Source organism: Otolemur garnettii, unplaced genomic scaffold, assembly GCF_000181295.1.
Source record: "Otolemur garnettii isolate 467f Iridium unplaced genomic scaffold, OtoGar3 scaffold00044, whole genome shotgun sequence".
Taxonomy (NCBI): domain Eukaryota; kingdom Metazoa; phylum Chordata; class Mammalia; order Primates; family Galagidae; genus Otolemur; species Otolemur garnettii.
Window position 1 is genome coordinate 9,390,251 of NW_003852439.1, and position 17,920 is coordinate 9,408,170.

The 17,920-nt window shown below is 57.2% G+C and overlaps 3 protein-coding genes across 5 annotated transcripts in view; 2 read left to right on the forward strand and 1 right to left on the reverse strand.

Moving 5' to 3' along the window:
• The first annotated feature begins 2,019 nt into the window (after window positions 1-2,019).
• On the forward strand, window positions 2,020-5,323 carry KREMEN2 (kringle containing transmembrane protein 2). 3 transcript variants are annotated; one of them, XM_003790810.1, is made up of 9 exons: window positions 2,020-2,110; window positions 2,359-2,533; window positions 3,375-3,466; window positions 3,556-3,680; window positions 3,879-4,032; window positions 4,165-4,497; window positions 4,568-4,693; window positions 4,776-4,854; window positions 5,113-5,323. In XM_003790810.1, the coding sequence occupies exons 1-9, from the start codon at window positions 2,020-2,022 to the stop codon at window positions 5,321-5,323; spliced, it is 1,386 nt and encodes a 461-aa protein (XP_003790858.1). The 3 variants fall into 3 exon arrangements, with proteins under 3 accessions (XP_003790858.1, XP_003790859.1, XP_012661300.1); XM_003790811.1 differs by having other exon boundaries at window positions 3,996-4,032; XM_012805846.1 differs by lacking the exon at window positions 4,776-4,854 and having other exon boundaries at window positions 5,113-5,276.
• Window positions 5,324-7,176: 1,853 nt separating this feature from the next.
• On the forward strand, window positions 7,177-9,570 carry PAQR4 (progestin and adipoQ receptor family member 4). Its single transcript, XM_003790930.3, has 3 exons — window positions 7,177-7,620; window positions 8,744-8,965; window positions 9,083-9,570. Exons 1-3 carry the CDS (start codon window positions 7,455-7,457, stop codon window positions 9,514-9,516), a joined length of 822 nt encoding a protein of 273 aa, XP_003790978.1. The 5' UTR covers window positions 7,177-7,454; the 3' UTR covers window positions 9,517-9,570.
• A 747-nt stretch (window positions 9,571-10,317) lies between these two features.
• The window catches only part of PKMYT1 (protein kinase, membrane associated tyrosine/threonine 1), a 12,297-nt gene continuing 4,694 nt past the window's right edge, over window positions 10,318-17,920 (reverse strand). Inside the window, exons 2-8 of the mRNA XM_003790812.3 lie at window positions 14,797-15,163; window positions 12,859-13,352; window positions 12,053-12,159; window positions 11,741-11,913; window positions 11,500-11,657; window positions 10,658-10,732; window positions 10,318-10,581 (exon numbers count right to left, since the gene is read on the reverse strand). Of these exons, the coding sequence (XP_003790860.1) occupies window positions 10,470-10,581; window positions 10,658-10,732; window positions 11,500-11,657; window positions 11,741-11,913; window positions 12,053-12,159; window positions 12,859-13,352; window positions 14,797-15,147 (1,470 nt within the window). The 5' untranslated portion in view covers window positions 15,148-15,163 and the 3' untranslated portion in view covers window positions 10,318-10,469. The remainder of the gene's footprint in view (window positions 10,582-10,657; window positions 10,733-11,499; window positions 11,658-11,740; window positions 11,914-12,052; window positions 12,160-12,858; window positions 13,353-14,796; window positions 15,164-17,920) is intronic.

The window sequence follows — 17,920 nt, forward strand, 5'->3', positions numbered from 1 at the left end:
CAAGTTTCCATGAGGACCTGAGATGAACTTGTGGCAAGAACAACTCTTCATCCCATATTGGTGCATCCCCTTCCTCCTATCCATGGCTCCCTTTGTAGGAGACTGGGGCCTGGGGGCCTGGGACAGTGCTCTTAGACCGGTGCTTCCCCAGGAAGGAGGGCAGCGCCTCTGCCAATACTTCTTCTACTTGATCCAGGTTTCACATGTGGGATCCTGATTGTTCCTTCCTTAGCTGGCTGTGACCCTGGAGGTGAAGCATCACCATCCTTCAGTCCCTCTGGAAGACATTCTCCAAAGGCCTGGGGCAATGCCACCAAGACCCTCCCTCGGCACTTGTGCTCTCCAGCCAGAGGGAGAAGAAAGACCCAGTGGACAGTTGTCTGCAGGGTGCTCCCACCTCAGGGTAGGTCAGGTGGGTGCCAGCTCTGAACCAGCACCTGAGAGAGGCTCTCAGTTTAGTGCTCTCCAGGAGCCCAGGCCAGCCTGGACACTGAGAGGGCTTCCTGAGGAGGCAACCTGAACAATGGCATAGATTCTCTGCAGGCCCATCTCCTTCAAGTGCCCCTCATCCCCTGGACTTGCCCCACACACTAAGTGTATAATCCCGCTGGTCTGACCCCCGCATAGGCACCCTGGCCTGTCAAAATCCTCTCTGCACCCCCACCTTGCTTTTCCATCAGTTCCGAGATGGAGGGGGCCAGTGGGGGCTACAGGGCATGTACAGGTCCACCTGGGTTGGACAGCCTGGCAAGGGCCTGATGAAAGGTGGGCCGGCGGGACTTAGGGGCAAGGGGTCTGGGTGGGGCAGGGCGCTCTGGATCCACCAGCTCCTGCTCCCTCCTCCGCCTCCGCCCTCGCCTTCCCACGCACCTGGGCTGGCCTCCCCCCAAGCCCTGGGGCCAGCGGGCGGGTGACGCTGGGAGATCAGAGGACTCTGAAGAGCCGGTCTCAGAGGGAGGGGGCGGGAATTTCCCCCCACGCCTGCCTGGGCCTGCTCCCCTCCCCCTCCTTCGCAGGTGGGGGGCACAGCTAGGGGAATTCCACAGCACTGTGAAGGCTTGGAGAATAAGAGCTGGGGGTCCTAGGGAGGGGGAGAGGAGGAGGGATCGGACTGGGACCAAGGTCGCAGCTGCCTTTCTCCCCAGACACCAGCTGCCCCTGCCTGTCCAGGACTGAGCGTCCAGGATTCCCGCCTGTCCCGGGTGATGGGCTAGGTAGGGAGTGGCACTTCCTCCTTCTGGGAACGCTGGGGTTTCGGAGAAAGTGTGAGTGTGATCAGTTGATAATGAATGGATAACTGAGTGGAACTGCGTGGGGCACTTGAATGAGGGTATTTGTGACCTGGGGACTCCGAGGTGTCCCGAGGCGGGTGCAGTCCTGGGAGGGGGTCCTGTGTCACCCCTTTAAGGTTCTCCTCTCTGCTTGCCTGTCCTGACCCCTCCACACCCTCCCACTTGAACCCGCACCGACCCTGTTAGGGGGAGAAGCCGGGTGGCCTGCGTCGGGATGCTGAGGGTCGGGGGGACGTCTGTGGGAGGTGTCTGGACCTGCTGCCTCCACTCCAGTCTGGGGCGGGGCTTCCCGGCCTCCTGGGATGGGGAGGAACCTAGCCGGGAGGGACCCGCGGAGGGACACGAGGGGGGCAAGAGCCAGCGCGTTAGAGACCTGGGCGAAGGAGACTCAGAGAGCCAGGCGCAGCGAGAAGCGGTGGTTGTAGAGGCCAAGGCACTACCCAGAGCACTAAGAGGCTAAGACTGAGAAGGCCCCCATCCATATACCCTCCGGAGAGACCTGGGGTAGGGACAGGGGCAGAGAGAGGCCTCCAGGGGCAGAGCCCCTGGAAGGCAAAGACCCCCAGGAGATAGTTCCCTGTCCCAGACAGAGAGCGGCACCCAGAGTGAAACGAGGACAAACGGTCAGAATACTACGCCCTCCAGACAGCCTAGGAGACTCCAGAGCGACCCTGGGGACATCCCGGGCCGTGTCTGGGAGAGTGCGACCTCTCCTTCATTGGCGGCGATGGGGACACGGGTCCTACAGGGCTTCCTCCTCCTCTTTTTCCCGCTGCTGCAGCCACACGAGGCCTCTGCGGAGAGCCTGCACAGTCCAGGTGAGTGAGGGCACCGTGGCCGGTCATGGTCACCACCCCTTCCTCGGTCTTGGCGCCCAGAGCGGAGCTCCTGAGGCTGGGGAAGAGGCTGAGCAGGTGGCTGAAGCAGCTGGGCAGCCCGAGGGCCCCTGCGGGGGCGGGTACAAGGGGCACTGGCTGGGGACTTAGGCGCGAAGTTGGCAGGGGTGGGGGGTCGAGGATACCCAGAGTGGGTCCGGATGTCCCCAGGCCCCGCCGTTGCCGTGCAGGCCTGTCCGAGTGCTTCCAGGTGAATGGTGCCGACTACCGCGGCCACCAGAACCGCACCGGCCCGCGCGGGGCTGGCCGCCCGTGCCTTTTCTGGAATCAGACGCAGCAGCACAGCTACAGCAGCGCCAGCGACCCTCACGGCCGCTGGGGGCTGGGCGCGCACAACTTCTGCCGGTGAGGGGCGGGGCCTGCACAGGGGGGTGGGGCTGGGAGCGCCACAGTGTTGACCGCCTGAGGCTGGACCCCCACGTGGGCGGGGCGGAGGTCTGCGCTGAGGGAGTATGCAATCTGCAGGGAAACGGGGCGAAGCCAAAGACAGAGAGGCGGGGCCTATCTAGTGCTCGGGGGATGGGGGGGGGGGCGAGCCGCGCAGACCTTTTGGTCAAAGGGCCTTAGGTGCAGAACTACTGCAGAGGCTGAGGTCAAGGACAGGAGACAAGGACCTGACCTGGGAACTCAAGAGGTCCCGTGGAAGCAAGGACTGTTCAGAGGCGGGCCCTGAAGCGGGATGGGCTCTTGCCATACAACTTCTTTGCCGGGTGTTGGGGGATTAGGGTTCAGAGCCACAATTGCTGTCTGGAGCCGCAAGAATGAAGCAGAAGGACACTTCCGTGTTGAACCGCAAAGCTTAGGGTTCATCACTTCTGCTTTTTAAGTGGGGTTGTATGGCTGGGTGGCGATGAAGACTACAGATGGCCTCAAACTTCTCGTATATGAGGTCAAGCCCTACCAACAGCTGAAGTCCTAAAAACAGACCTTAAGGCCCCTTTAATGACTTCCCACCGTCAACTCAGAAGTCGAAATCCAGCAGCAGGTGGAGAAAACTAGAATTTGTTTTAGTGGGGTGTGCCGGCACCCCACAAGGACTCGGCCCAAACCACCAATGCGGAGAGGAGCATAGCCTCCAACACGCCAGAAGCCTGAGTAGTCACCGTGCACGTAGGATGTGGGGTTTTGGCCTGGGTTTGCTGTTCCCAGGGCAGTGGGATCTTGACCACCTCCCGTCAACTGGTAGTAACCCAGACGGCGACGTGCAGCCCTGGTGCTATGTGGCCGAAACGGAGGAGGGCATCTACTGGCGCTATTGCGACATTCCCACGTGTCACAGTGAGTGGTCCTGGCTGGACAAAGGGGGAGTGCAACAGTGGCTGGGTTGCTTTCAGAGGTGTGGGAGCCTAACTCTCCTGCCCCTTCAGTGCCGGGCTACCTGGGCTGTTTCGTGGACTCAGGAGCGCCCCCAGCCCTCAGCGGCCCCAGTGGCACTTCCACAAAGCTCACGGTCCAAGTGTGCCTTCGCTTCTGCCGTATGAAGGGCTACCAGGTACTACTCACAGGCCCAGACCAGTAACCCCTGATCTTGATCTCAGGACCCTACTCAACTCCCATCACTCAGGTGCCAAACCCAGACACTAATTTCTGAACATCCAGTCAAATTCTCACATCTAGCCCAACCCTAGGCTCCCATCACTTCACCCCTATCCTACCCCTACCTCAGGGGTCACCCAGTCTGTGCTCCCAGCTGGCAGGCGTGGAGGCTGGTTATGCCTGCTTCTGTGGCACTGAGAGTGACCTGGCCAGGGGACGCCTGGCCCTGGCCACCGACTGTGATCAGATCTGTTTTGGCCACCCGGGCCAGCTGTGCGGCGGCGATGGGCGCCTGGGCATCTATGAAGGTGAGGAGAGGTCAAGGATGAGGGCCTGGGTGGGCCCTAGCTGGGTAGGAGAGTCGCTTTGATGTGGAGCTCTGCGCGGTCAAGGAAGAACCCTCCTGGCCTCAAGGTCCTGACTGCCAGCCATGCCTGCAGTGTCCGTGGGCTCCTGCCAGGGGAACTGGACGGCGCCTCAGGGTGTCGTCTACTCCCCGGATTTCCCCGACGAGTATGGACCTGACAGGAACTGCAGTTGGGCTCTGGGCCCGCCGGGCGCCGCGCTGGAGCTCACCTTCCGCCTCTTTGAGCTGGCTGACCAGCGCGATAGACTGGAGCTACGCGACGCTACCTCCGGCCACCTGCTCCGCGCCTTCGACGGCGCCCGCCCGCCGCCGCCTGGGCCGTTGCGCCTGCGCGCTGCCGCGCTGCTGATCACCTTCCGCAGCGACTCACGCGGCCACGCGCAGGGGTTCGCGCTCACCTACCGCGGTGAGCTCAGCTCCGAGCCCTCCATCCCCAGCCGGTTCCCTTCTACCCCGCCTCATACCCCTCTCCACAGGGCTGCCGGAGAGCATAGAAGACCCGGCATCCCACAAGGACTCGGCCCAAACCACCAATGCGCCCCCTGACGGGGCCAACGTGAGCTGCAGCCCCAGGCCCAGGGCTCCGCCAGTTGCGATGGGAGGTGAGGCAAGCGTGCAAGGCGGGAGGGAGTCAGGGAACGGCCCCTTCTGAGCCTTGTCTTTACTGCACCCGTGTGCCCGCAGCCCCGGTCTTCTCGACGGTGATGAGTGTCTCAGTGCTGCTGCTGCTGTTCCTGTCGCTGCTGCGTCTTCTGCGCCGACGGTGCGGGCGCTGGGGCAGGGCCTGAGGGCGGATCCTGCGCCGGGTACCTGTCACGTCGGTGCCCTGGGGCGCGTGGGGCCCTTGGTGGGACGCTGGGGCCCAAGAGATTCACTGGGCTAGGAATGAACTCCTGGGTTCTTGAGAAAGCGAGGTCTTAGGTCCATAGAGAGAATCGCAATGTCAGATTGCAGGCAGAGCAAGGATGCTCTACGTGGATTTCATCAGTCAGGGTACAGCTGACCTCTGCTCCCTCTCTAGGAGCTGTCTGCTGGCTCCAGGAAAAGGGGCCCCGGCGCTGGGTCCTTCCGAGGGACCCGGGAAAAGGTGGGCTGTATGGTACCGTCGGCCCCAAGAGGTGGCCCTGCCGTGCCCCCCTGGGGACTCTCAGGCTGAGGGTCCTGCCCCAAGCTATCGGCCACTGAGTGCCTCCAGCCAGAGCTCCTTGCGCTCACTCATCTCTGCTCTTTGATTTGGACCTCCTTGGACCCTCCACCAGCAAGATGGATACCTGAGATGCTATGCCGCACCCTACCTTGGCCTTCTGACTCTTTAAGAGCAGTTTGGCCTCTGGTCATCTTGGGAAGACCAGAAGTTGGACAGGAAGCATCTGGTGCTATATTATAAGTATCTTGGTATGATCCTCCAAGTTCATATGGTTGAGGGCAAAGGACAAGAATCCAGCCCACTTCCCATGGACCTTGATGTGGTTTTAGAGGTCTTTGAGCCACTCTTAGGGTGGTCCTAGACTGATGCCCTCAGTGAGAAGTCAGAGATCAAGAAAATGATCAAAAAGATCTGACACAATGCAGGGTGAAGTGGCTCACACCTGTAATCCTAGCAGTCTGGGAGGCCAAGGCGGTTGAATCACCTGAGCTCAGGAGTTCGAGACCATCCAGAGCAAGAGAGAGACCCCTGTCTCTAAAAATTCGCCAGGCCTTTGTGTCAGGTGCCTGTAGTCTCAGCTACTGGGGAGGCTGAGGCTAGAGGAGCACTTGAGCCCAAGAGTTTGAGGCTGCTGTGGGCTATGAGGCCATGGCACTCTACTGAGAGCAACAAAGTGAAACTCTGTTAAAAGAAAAAAAAAAGACCCACCACAGATTTTAAATAAAGGTTCTGTTTTGGTATGCGTCTCCTCAAGTTCTTATGTGATGAGAGGAGCATATTAATAAGGATACAGGCCAGGCACGGTGGCTCATGTCTGTAATCCTAGAACTCTTGGAGACCAAGGCAGGTGGATTGCCTGAGCTCATAGGTTTGAAACCAGCCTGAGCCAGAGAGAGCCCTCATCTCTAAAAATAGCCAGGAGTATACACACACACACACACACACACACACACATATAAGATGGATAACAGGAGCTGTGCTTTGCCTGTGTCCATGCAAATGAAGGGTGTTGTGTACAATAAGTTTCGAGGGGCCGCCTGGAATGCAGAGGACTAGGGATGGAGAACACAGGAGGGTGGGTGGTCAGCAGGATCTGTGGAAGGTGGAGGGAGGATAAGAAGGATTGTGGGCAGACTTATGACGAAGGGGTACCCTCCTGCTCCCTGCTTAGCGTGGACAGGACAGAGGCCAACTTTCTCTCCTTGCTTCCTGCCTTGTGGTTTATCATCTGTTTCCCATCTGTCTTGGGCGGGGCCGAGGGTGCGCCTTGTGGGTGATAAGAGGGAGCGAGTTGGACTGAGCTCAAGTTCCGAGAAGCCTGACTGGAAGAGCAGGGCCTTGCCTGAGGGCTCTGGCGCGTCAGGCACACCCTCAGAGGCCTGGGAACCATGGCACAGCTTGCTGCGCTCCAGAAGAGTTCAGCCGGCTGGGAGAACACCCAGGGTGGGAGTGGACCGACTCTAGGCCGGACCCGTCCGGCAGCACCTTGGACAGAGCCCAGTCTGCAGGGTGGGGCTGACTGGTGGGGCTGTATCCTCTAGGACAGGTGTCCAAAGGTGCAGAAACCTGGGGGTCACACAGAAAACCCAGGCGCGCAATCCTGAGGGATGCAAGGTGCCAGGGTCACTTAGCGGAGCCCGCAAGATTCAGAACGTCGAGTCCCAAGCCAACAGACTCCTCTTGCAAATAAGGCTGAGTCCACGCACATTAAACCAACAGAACTAAGGCCGGGTCGGCCTCAGGGCGGAGCCTCCCCGCTGGCCGCGCCCATTGGCCCTTGCAGCGGCGACGTCAGGAGCCCAGCGCGCGAAATCTGGGCAGGATGGCTGAGGCCAGGAGCCGGGGCGGAGCCTGGAGTCCCCTCTCGCGTCCGGCGCGCTCGTCCTCTGGGCTGAGGCGAAGCGACTGACCGCTGCCACTGCAAGCTTCTCCAGCGATACGCCTAACCCCGGCGCAGCCGACCGCACTGCACTCGGACTCCGGGCACGTCCCCAGCTTTCCCCTCGGCGCGTGGGCGTCTGACGCGCGCGTGCGCAGCGCGGAGGGGCGCGGGGCGCGACCCACCCTTACCCCGGCTGGCGCCTGCGCCGACCGAGCGCAGGGTAACTAGGGGCGCAGCGGGGCGCGAGCCGGAATGAGCCTCTGGGCGCTGCAGCTCTATTGAGGCGGCGGCCCGGGAGCTGTAGGGGCGCGGGCCGCCCGCGCCGTGCCGGGCCATGGCGTTCCTGGCGGGGCCGCGGCTGCTGGATTGGGCCAACTCGCCACCGCACCTGCAGTTCAATAAGTTCGTGCTGACGGGCTACCGCCCAGCCAGCAGCGGCTCGGGCTGTCTACGCAGCCTCTTCTACCTGCACAACGAACTGGGCAACATCTACACGCACGGTGAGCCGCAACGCGCATCCTACTGCCACGGCCGCTTTGCCGGTGCCGGGTCGGGGGACTCGAAGGCCACGGCCGCTTTGCCGGTGCCGAGTCGGGGGATTCGAAGGAGCGCCCAAGTCTTGGGCTGCCCCAGCCCTGACACAACCCGTAGCCGCCGTGACAAAGCTGCTATTGTCCTGGGCCACGCTGCCAGCTTCCGCGTTCCTGGTGGGGCCCTGGGTCAGGAGAGGGGAGCAGAGTGGGCGGCTGAGCCTGCTTAACTCCGCTGAGCCCAGTTGCAGGGAGATTGTCCAGCTCTTCTTAATCCCAGCATTCCGGGCATCCTCCCCCCGCCAGCACTCATCCTGGAGAGGGGTGTTGACTGCAGCAAGAAGGGGCCTGGGAGAAGCCGGCCGCAGCCACCTTGATGCCCCCGCCCCAGCAGCTGTCTTGGGGCTCCGCCTGGTGGCTACTTCTTCCTCTCACTGCAGGCGCCCGGCCCCTCCTCCGCGGCCTGGCCAAGCTCTGCTGACACAGCCCTGCCCGTCCTTGAGCTGCTCAGGCAGGGAGAGGGGCCCTGGGCTGGCTGGGCCCAATCTCAGCACATTTCCCCAGCTACTGTACTCCCAAATCCCACCCAGAATGGGCATCTTGCTGGCACCGTTTGACCCCTGTGAGAGCAAAGCCAGAACGCCTGAGGGAACGGTGTGGGGGGACTGGGACAAATGGGATTCCCCAGGTTGCTTTCATTGCCCAGGAAACCTCTTCAAGACTCAGTTTGAGCTTGCACTTCCTTAGGTTTCTGCTGACACCTAGGCCAGGTCGGGGGCCCCCTGCTTGCGGTTGAGAACAGTGTAGAAGTTAGATGGCCCAGGCAGTCCTCTGTCCATTGCTTACCTGCTGAGCTCACCTGGGGCAAGTTATTCAACCTCTGTGAGCCTTGGTTTCCTCACCTAAGTGGTGATGATGTTCTCTACTTTCCAGAACTGTCCTGAGCCATTAGTAACTAAAGTTTCTAAAAGCCTTTAGCCTAGAGCCTGCCTTAGTCTTAGCATTATCATGACCTATCTTGTTCCGGTCCCTCCTGAGTTGTCTAGTCCTCCATGCTGGAACTGCCTGATGAATAACTGTCTCCCTCCACCAGGGCTAGCCCTGCTGGGTTTCCTGGTGCTGGTACCGATGACCATGCCTTGGGGTCAGCTGGGCAAGGATGGCTGGCTGGGGGGCACACACTGTGTGGCCTGCCTGGCACCACCTGCAGGCTCTGTGCTTTATCACCTCTTCATGTGCCACCAAGGCGGCAGCCCTGTGTATGCCCGGCTTCTCGCCCTGGATATGTGTGGGGTCTGCATTGTCAACACCCTCGGTGAGTCAGGGCCCTGGGGGATGGGGACAGCAGTAGGGGCATTCATATGAGCCCTGGGTAAGTAAGGGCAGATGGACTGTCAGACTGACATGACCTCTCCTGCTTTCTCCCATGCAGGGGCTCTGCCCATCATCCACTGTACCCTGGCCTGCAGGCCCTGGCTGCGTCCAGCTGCCCTGGTGGGCTACACTGTGCTGTCAGGCGTGGCTGGCTGGCGGGCCCTCACTGCCCCCTCCACCAGTGCCCGGCTCCGAGCCTTTGGTTGGCAGGCTGGTGCCCGCCTGCTAGTGTTTGGGGCCCGGGGAATGGGGCTGGGCACAGGGGCTCCAGGCTCCCTGCCCTGCTACCTACGCATGGATGCACTGGCGCTGCTTGGGGGCCTAGTGAATGTGGCCCGCCTGCCAGAGCGCTGGGGACCTGGCCGCTTCGACTACTGGGGCAACTCCCACCAGATCATGCACCTACTCAGCGTGGGCTCAATTCTCCAGCTGCACGCCGGTGTTGTGCCTGACCTACTCTGGGCTGCCCACCACATCTGTCCCCTGGACTGACTAGAGGCTGTCCCCATGGCCTAGTGTCAACAGCCATGCTTCCCTCCTGCTGTTCTACAAGGGAATAGCTCCCTGGATACTCCCAGTGGATGAGCCATCTCAGCTGAGAGCCCACATCTGCTCATCCATTCTTCCCTGTGGACTAACCTCTTCTTCCACCCATTGCCTTGGAGCTCCAGCTTCTTCTCCCTGCCTTCTCCCTCCAGGCTGCAGTTATACTGGATTGGCTGGAAGAAAGCCCTTCCCTCTGGGCCTTCCCCCCTGTGACCTGTGAGGGTTGGGCTAGAGTGACTCTGGGGTCACATCTTGCTTTGACAGTTGAAGTGCTGCCAACTTAGCAGGTACACACCAGCCCAGAGCCGTTACCCCCTCTGGTCCTTCCCTCCAGGCCCCTGCTGAGTCTCTGGCCAGTCCATACTTCTAGCCTCAGTTTTCAGCTGTCCCAGGAGCCAAACACTCACCCCTTCTCCCTATGTCCACACACCATGGAGTAAGGTGTTTGGGGCAGCAGGACTAAGTGGACACTGATCCTTTTCATACCAGCTGACCAAAGGGCATGAGGGCTGCTGCCACTGCATTTTCCAGGCAACTAGCACTGGGCTTCAGGCCCACCCTCTACCTGGAGTGCCAATGGTTCAACCTGTCCACCAGGGACGTGCTCGCTCAGGAAATCTCTGCTTCACACAGTGTGTGGCTCCAGTCTGCTGGCCCAAGGCCTGATGGCTTGGGTTCTGCAAAAGAGCTTAGCCTCAGGGGCCTAAGACCCTGGTTTGACACTAGTAAAAGGACAGGAAGGGCTACTGCTACACAAGCAAGCATGGGTGTTTCCAGGATTCAGATACCTTTTATTAGACACAGCCAGGCAGAGAGAGTTTCCAGAGGGATCCCACCTTTTAGGGGAATGGGAGGGAAACAGAATAAAAGACTAAAAGTGCCCAGGGCAAGCCTGGGGCTCAGGTTGGCTCTAGGGAGTCCTCAAAGAGGCTGAGAAGGTTCCGAGGTTCAAAGGAGGGGAGAGAACCCCGGGGAGGCTCTGAGTCAATGTCACTGAGGTCCAGGACATCCCTGGGAGGAGAGGAAAGAAATGACACTCAGGATCTGAATGCCAACTGCCTGCCCTTTGGCCCCTGGGTCTGCTCACCTGGGTGTATACCTGCTCCGGGGTGTGGAAGTGTTCCCTGCCCGGGCCAGAATGGCCTCTGGGGAGAGTAAGGGCCTACAGGGGGATTGGAGAGAGGCAGGATGTCAGGTGTAGAGGGCAGGATGAGACTAGCTCATGCAGGTCTCAGACTCCCACTTGACAGCCAGGGAACCATAGCTGGGGACAATAAAAACTTGGTGCACTTTGAAGAAGCACTGACAGCCTTCAAAGTCCTTCCACCTGACTACACAAAGGCTCCCTCTGTTCCTTTATAGGACACATGGACTTTGACTGAAGTGGATTTGAAGTGAAGTTATAGTAAATGAAGTTTTCTGGCAGTATGTGGCTACTTTAAAGTGCCCTGAGTGAAGGGGTGACATTTTTGTAAGGGAAGGGTTAATGGCAGAATTCCCCCAAGAGCTGTCTGCCCTGAGCATGTAGTTTCTTAATTACAGCCTCTCACTTGGCCATCAGGCACTTGGGATGAAATATCCTCCCCAGGCAGAGGCTCTCCAGGTGCTAAGAGGGTTTTTCATCCCAGAGAAGGGATAGTACCTTGTGCCTGGACACTGGAAGCCTCCACTGAGTTGGGGGCCACACCACCTGCCACCCCCAATAAGATTGTGCTATGTGTGGCAGACCATACCAAACTGCATTCACACCAGGCTAAGCCACACCCCCAACTAGCCTTGGTTCCCTTCCTGGGGTTGTGATGGCCAAGTTTGTGGGAGGGGTCCGCATTCACCACTAATCTCTGCAGAGCTGGGGCCTGGGCCTCCTCTCTGTTTGGCCACAGAGGTTCCATCCCTACTCCCTGCCATGTATCCTGTGTTATCACTTACCCTATGCTGTCGTCATCCCAGTTGCTGGAGAGGCTGCTGTCCAGGAGCAGGCTACAGGGCGGTGAGCCGGGCGGGGTAGCTGGTGGGCCTGGTGGCTGTAGCCAACTAACAGGGTAAGCCAACCCATGCCAGAACCAGCACAGCAGGGCAAGCAGGGCCTGTGGGGAGAGGGAGCCTCAAGAGCCTACACAAAGCCTGGGGCTGGGAGCAGGTGGGCAGCCCATCACTGTAGAAGGCTTACCTGCCACAGGGCCCAGCCTCGACTTAAGGCCTCGGCAGCCATGTACCACAGAACACTCCAGGGCCAAGGCTGCCTGAGCACTGGCAAGGCCAGGAGGGCCTCAGCTGTGGCCCGCAGTTTGGGGTCTGGCTCCAACATCATGACGAGGACAGAACGCAGCTCAGCAGACAGGCCTGGCCACAAAGCAGGGCTATAGCAGGGATCCCACATGCTGACTGGGCCCTGAGCCCAGTGAGTGCCCCCACCACCAGCCACTCCTTCCATGGGAGTCCAAGGGAGCACACCCCTCCTGCCCTTGCCCCCCTCACTCACCAGCAGTGAACTCGGGGGGCAGGTAGCCCTGGCGCAGCTGCTGCCAGCCCTCCCCACCACGGGGCAGCTCCATGTTGCATGCCACTTCCAGAATAGTGAGACCCAGACTGGGAGGGACAGGATATCAGGACAGAAAGTACCAGGGTTGGCTTAAGGACACAGCCCCGCATCTGGGCTATCTCTTGGACAAGGATGGGAAAGGGCCACTGTCTTTTGCCATAAGTCAGAGAAATAAGGAAGCAGGAAGTAGGGGAGCCCTGCGGAGACCCTGACAGGAAAGGGACCATGTCATGGAGCATAGGCCCCATGCCTAGTGTAGCAGATGTGCTACCAGGGCAGGTCCTTCCAATGCCCCACTGGACAGGTGCCATAGTCACTACAGTGACTAGTATTACTCATCCTGATTATCAGGGCAATGGCCAGTGTGGACTCAAGGACCTCAGTGCCTGGGGCCAGTCCCAGCTGTACCACCTGTTAACTGTGGGCCTCAGACAAGTCACTTACCCTCCCTGTGCCATGTCATCCCTGTGAATGGAGCAATAACAGCTCCTCCTACGGAGCGGAGGAGGAGGTAGGCAAGACCATCAAATTAGCTCAGAGGATTTACTGCTTATAGGAGCCTTGGAGAGCCCTAGACTGGAGGGCAAAGGCAACATCCCCTATCCCTGACATCCCCTATCCCTGGTGCTTATAGGGAATGGGCTAGGGCTAGGGAAGGAGTCCCTCTGGGGAGTCCCTTTCTCAACCAGCTGCCCCCCAGGAAGACTTCCCCCACAGCCTGGGACCCCTGCTGAACATCTCCTTACCTGAATACATCTGATGCTGTCCCGTAGGAGCCCTGCAGTAGCTCAGGGGCCATATAGCGGGGGTCTCCTTCCTGAGCTTCGCTGGCCCCAGCTGTACCCAGCTCCACCAGCAGCCCAAAGTCACCAAGCTTGCAGCGACCTCGGGGCCCCAGGAAGATGTTGGCAGGCTTGACATCAAGGTGGACCAGACCTTGGCCATGCAGGTGGGCCAGGGCAAGCAGAATGTCCCGCAGGTAGCCCCAGACCTGGGCTTCAGGCAGGCTTGCACCCCAAGCTTCACAGTGCTGCTGCAGGCTGGGCCCACAGAGCTCTGTCTGCAGGTACAAGATGCCGCCCTCCTCCCAGGCCCGCTCCAGCTGCACGCAGCGTGGGTGCTGCCCCACCTTCTCGTGGCCGCCTACCTCAGCCAACTTCCGGGCCCGGTCCTTGGGGCCCCGGAATGGTGACATGGAGCGCTTTACAGCATAAAGCCGGCCATCTTCTTTGGAGCGCACCTGGAAGGGAGGGGGCCTCATGGAAGGTGGGCTGTCAGTGGCACCCCACGGGGTGGGAGGGGATAACCCAGCAAATTCCATTAAGTTTTCACACGTGCAAGGTAGAACAGCTGGCATGTGTTGCAGAGACTCCTGCCCACTACAATGGCAGAACTGGACACACCTCCATCTGTAGGGGCTGGTTCACTAGAGACCAGTGATGGAAGAGAAGGGATAGAACCACAAGTACTGACCCAGGAGAATCTCAAAGACATGTTGTGAAGTAAAAAAGCTGGCTACGAGGAATAGAGGCATCTGTGCTGCCGTGTGAAAGTGGTTTCCTCTGGGAAGAAGAGCTGACCGTGGGGCCTACTGTTTGTATTATTGACTGGTGGATTGAGACAGAATCTCACTGTCACCCTGGATAGAGTGTAGTGCCATCATCATAGCTCACTAAAGCCTCAAACTCCTGGGTTCAAGCAATCCTCCTGAGTAGCTGAAACTATAGGTATCTGCCACAATACCCAGTTCATTTTTCTTTTTTTTTTTTTTCTTTAGTTTTTAGCCAGGGCTGGGTTTGAACCCACCACCTCTGGCATATGGGGCCGGCGCCCTACTCCTTTGAGCCATAGGCGCGACCCTCATTCTTCTATTTTAAGTAGAGATGGGATCTTGCTCTTGCTCAGGCTGGTCTCCGAACTCTTGAGCTCAAGGGATCCTCCCACCTTGGCTTCCCATAGTACTAGGATTATAGGTGTGAGTTACTGCACCTGGCCTGTTTGTTCTTTTTAACAAATTGTCTTGCTGGGTGCAGTGGCTCATGCCAGTAATCCCAGCACTTGGGAAGCTGAGGTGGATAGATTGCCTGAGCAAGAGCCAGACCCCCTGACTGTAAAAAATAACCGGGTGTTGTGACAGGCACCTGTAGACCCAGCTATTTGGGAGGCTGAGGCAAGAGAATTGTTTGAGCCCAAGAGTTTGAGGTTGCTGTGAGCTAAGACGCCATGGCACTCTGCCAAGGGTGACCAAATGAGACTCTGTCTCAAAAAGAAAAAAGAAATGATTTTCATACATTACTTATGCAAGGGAAAATTATCATTTTGAAGAAAATGTAAAACGTTTTAGAAGAACAAAGTGGCAGGCAGGGGGTAGTGCCAGCCCTAAGCAGACAGCTTGCCAAGGACCCCAGTGCAGCTGGCTCCAGGCCACAGGCCAGGAGGAGATGACAGCTTGGCCACTGCAGAGCGTGCCAGGCTCTGGACAAGGGGTTTAGTGTGCACTGAGACAGCCCTCAGAGGGGCCTGATTAGGAGTGTGAGAACAGCCAAACCAAACTCAGGGGAGGGGGTAGTGCAGGCCATGGGGGAGAGAAGAAAAACAGGCTTCCCAGTATACCATCCTGCCCAGGGAGAGGTAGGAAGGCAAAGGGGCTCCCAATGGGCCCTGGAAGCTGCCCTTACACTCACCTTGAAGACCTCTCCGTAGGAGCCATGGCCCAGTCGGCTGAGCCTCTGGAAATTCTGCTGGAAGAAGGATTCTGGCCGGCTTGGGTCATACCCTGGGCTCTGTAGTGTGTTTGTGGTCTCACCCCGGAATGACACCCTCCGGGGCTGGGACTGGTGCCAGCCTGGGGTCCGAGGAGGGAAGAGTCGGCTGATAGGGATGCTGCCTTTGGCAGGGGGCCGAGGTGGGAGGCTCCGGCTGAGTCCCCCAGGCCTCTTGAGAGAAAAGCCAGGTTCTGCATGGCGGAAGTAGGCTGGGACTGGAACCGGGGTGCCACTCAGGGGTGGCGGGGTACCCTCCGTGGGCACAGGCATGGCCAGCGCAGGAAGCCTAGGGGCAGAGATGGAGGCTGAGTACACTCAAACAGTGCCCCTCATAAAGTGGGGTTCTATGGCCCCAAAGAGGCTGTGGAAGAGAGCCACATCTACACCACACACACATTCAGCTTTAAACATGAAGGCCGTGGGGGTGACAAGCACCTACCAGGAAAAAAATAGAGGACAGATATATACATATACCTGCATATGGGGATGTCTGTATTTCAGAGATTACAGAAATATAAAATGAAAACCACAGGGCCCAGGTCCTTCAGGGCCTTGTGGTAGTCCCCTAGAGAAGCTAAAACTGAGGTGGATTCAGAGTCAGACTGCCTGTCTGTCCATCCCTACCTCATCATGATGTAGCTTTGTCCATCAGCTATGCAGCCTCTTCTAAGACCTTAAGATGGAAATATCCATACAGGCCCACCAAGCCTTATCTCTAATTCCAAAGTAAAGAAACACTGAATTCCAAGTTTATTTCTTTCTTTTTCATAGTTGTGGTGCTAACACTCCCAGAATGGCAGGCAGTGTGAGGAGCCCTGTGGACCCTGTCCCTGATGAAACAGGAATAACTGGTAAAAATTATTCATAATCAAATATATAGAGTCTCTGGATGTAGTACTAAAGATAAATAGAAAATGAAGAAACATTTATATAAGAAAATCTGCAAAATCTTGATAAGAACATGGACCATGTTGACACCTGAAGCATGACACTCATTTCCTGCCCTCCCCTCAGCACCTGCCTTATAACTAGGGGCAGGTGTGGCAGCTGCCCTCTCCCCCAGCTCCCAGTCTAGGATTAGGCTATCTGCCCCAGGAAGGCTGGGCTCCAGCACTTCTCACCCCTCCCAACACCACATGGCAGAGACTAAATTCCAACTGAGTGTGGCAAATAGGTCAGGGGCTCCCTTCTTTCACCAGCATCCCCCTAACAGAGTAAAGGTTCTATCTCAGGACTCAGCAGGCTGGGAACACAGAACCCCAATTGCCCAAACCCCACCTCACTGTAGGAAGGAGGTTCCACAATGGGAGAGGCAAACTAAGAAGGCCAGGGGATACTGGCCCTGCTTCCACCCCCACCATGCAACCTGATTCTAAGGCAGAGAAGTGCACCAATGTCTTGCACCCAGCTCCATAACATGGTTCAGAGATTAGCTTAGGGGTAGAGGTAGGTTGTAAAACAGAGAGCTCTGAAACTCTCCCCTGAAAAATTTACCTATCTTGAACTGGGGAAATTCAAGCCTATAGGTGCTGTCAAAATCAATGGAGGTGGGAGGCTGAGGCAGGAGGATCACTTCAGCCCAGGTTGCAGTGACCTATGATGACACTCACTATGGCACTTTAGCCTAAGCAAAAGAACAGGAATTATCTCCAGAGAAAATAAAGAAAAAGAAATCAATGGGGGTTCTGGTGAGGAACAATGAAAAGGAGCTGGTACCTGCATTATAGGTACCAGCTGTAGCTGTAGGCTAAGCCATAGGCCCTCTCTCTCAGTTTACCAGAGAGAACTGAGGAAAGAGATAGCTAAGAGCCTTCCTGCAGATAGAACAAACCTGATCTCAAAAGCTACCCTGTTAAAGAAGACCAAATTATAGGGGCTGGGTATGGGCTCACACCTGTAATCCTAGCACTTTGGGAGGCTGATGCAGGTGGATTGCCTGAGTTCACAGATTTGAGAGCAGCCTGAGCAAGAGTGAGACCCCATCTCTAAAAATAGTCTGGTGTTATTGTGTCCCGTTATTGTGCACCTATAGTCCCAGCTACTGGGAGGTTGAGGCAAGAGAATCATTTGAGCCCAAGAATTTGAGGTTGCTGTGAGCTATGATGCCATAGTACTCTATTGAGGTCGACCAAGTGAGACTCTGTTTCAAAAAAAAAAAAAAAGAAAATCAAATTTAATTGGATCAATCTTTGGAGCAATTATGCTCTGTGGTATTGTCAAAAAACAATACAGCACCCAGCCAGCTGTAATAGCTTGGTATGATCAGGGAAAAGTCAATCAAAGGGAATTTCCTAAAACCACTGTCATCCCAGAATGTCTAGGCATAAGCCCAAGACTGTACCTTTAGAGGAATTACAGCAACAGTAGAGGCTTCATGGTATAGGAGAACAGACTTCACTATAATAGTCCAGCCAAACAAATGAATAGTTAAACAATAATCACATGCACACGGGCTACAACATATTACCTAAAGTGTCCAGTTTTCACCAAAAAACTACAAGATATGCAATGACACAGTAAAGTATTACCTATAGACAGGGAAAAACAAAACAGGCTGTAGAAACTGTCTGTGAGGTGGCACATGTAGCTCAGTGGGTAAGGCACCAGCCACATACACTGAGGCTGGCGGGTTTGAAACTGGCCTGGGCCAGCTAAAATCAACAATGACAACTACAAAAAATAATAATAATAACTAGGCATTGTGGCAGGTGCCTGTAGTCCCAGCTACTTGGGAGGCTGAGGCAAGAGAATTGCTTAAGCCTTGGAGTTTGGGGTTGCTGCGAGCTGTGTCACCACAGCGCTCTACCCAGGGCAACAGAGTAAGACTCTGTCTCAATAAAAAGAAACTGCCTGTGAGGGGCCTAGGCTTAACATAAGACTTCAAAGCAGTCCTTATAGAACTAAAGGAAATCATGCTTAAAGAAGGAAGGGAAGGTATAATGACAATAGAAAATGTCAATAGGCTCGGCGCCTATAGCTCAACTGGCTAAGGCGCCAGCCACGTACACCTAAGGTGGCGGGTTCGAATCCCTAGCCCGGACCC

Excerpts from the sequence above, each read along its gene's own strand:
- KREMEN2 (XM_003790810.1), top strand. The coding sequence starts at position 2,020 with ATGGGGACACGGGTCCTACAGGGCTTCCTCCTCCTCTTTTTCCCGCTG. Across the intron at positions 4,033-4,164 it reads GCGCCTGGGCATCTATGAAG|TGTCCGTGGGCTCCTGCCAG; the intron begins GTGAGGAGAGGT and ends CCATGCCTGCAG. Across the intron at positions 4,694-4,775 it reads TCCGCCAGTTGCGATGGGAG|CCCCGGTCTTCTCGACGGTG; the intron begins GTGAGGCAAGCG and ends GTGTGCCCGCAG.
- PAQR4 (XM_003790930.3), top strand. The coding sequence starts at position 7,455 with ATGGCGTTCCTGGCGGGGCCGCGGCTGCTGGATTGGGCCAACTCGCCA. Across the intron at positions 7,621-8,743 it reads GGGCAACATCTACACGCACG|GGCTAGCCCTGCTGGGTTTC; the intron begins GTGAGCCGCAAC and ends TCCCTCCACCAG. Across the intron at positions 8,966-9,082 it reads CTGCATTGTCAACACCCTCG|GGGCTCTGCCCATCATCCAC; the intron begins GTGAGTCAGGGC and ends TCTCCCATGCAG.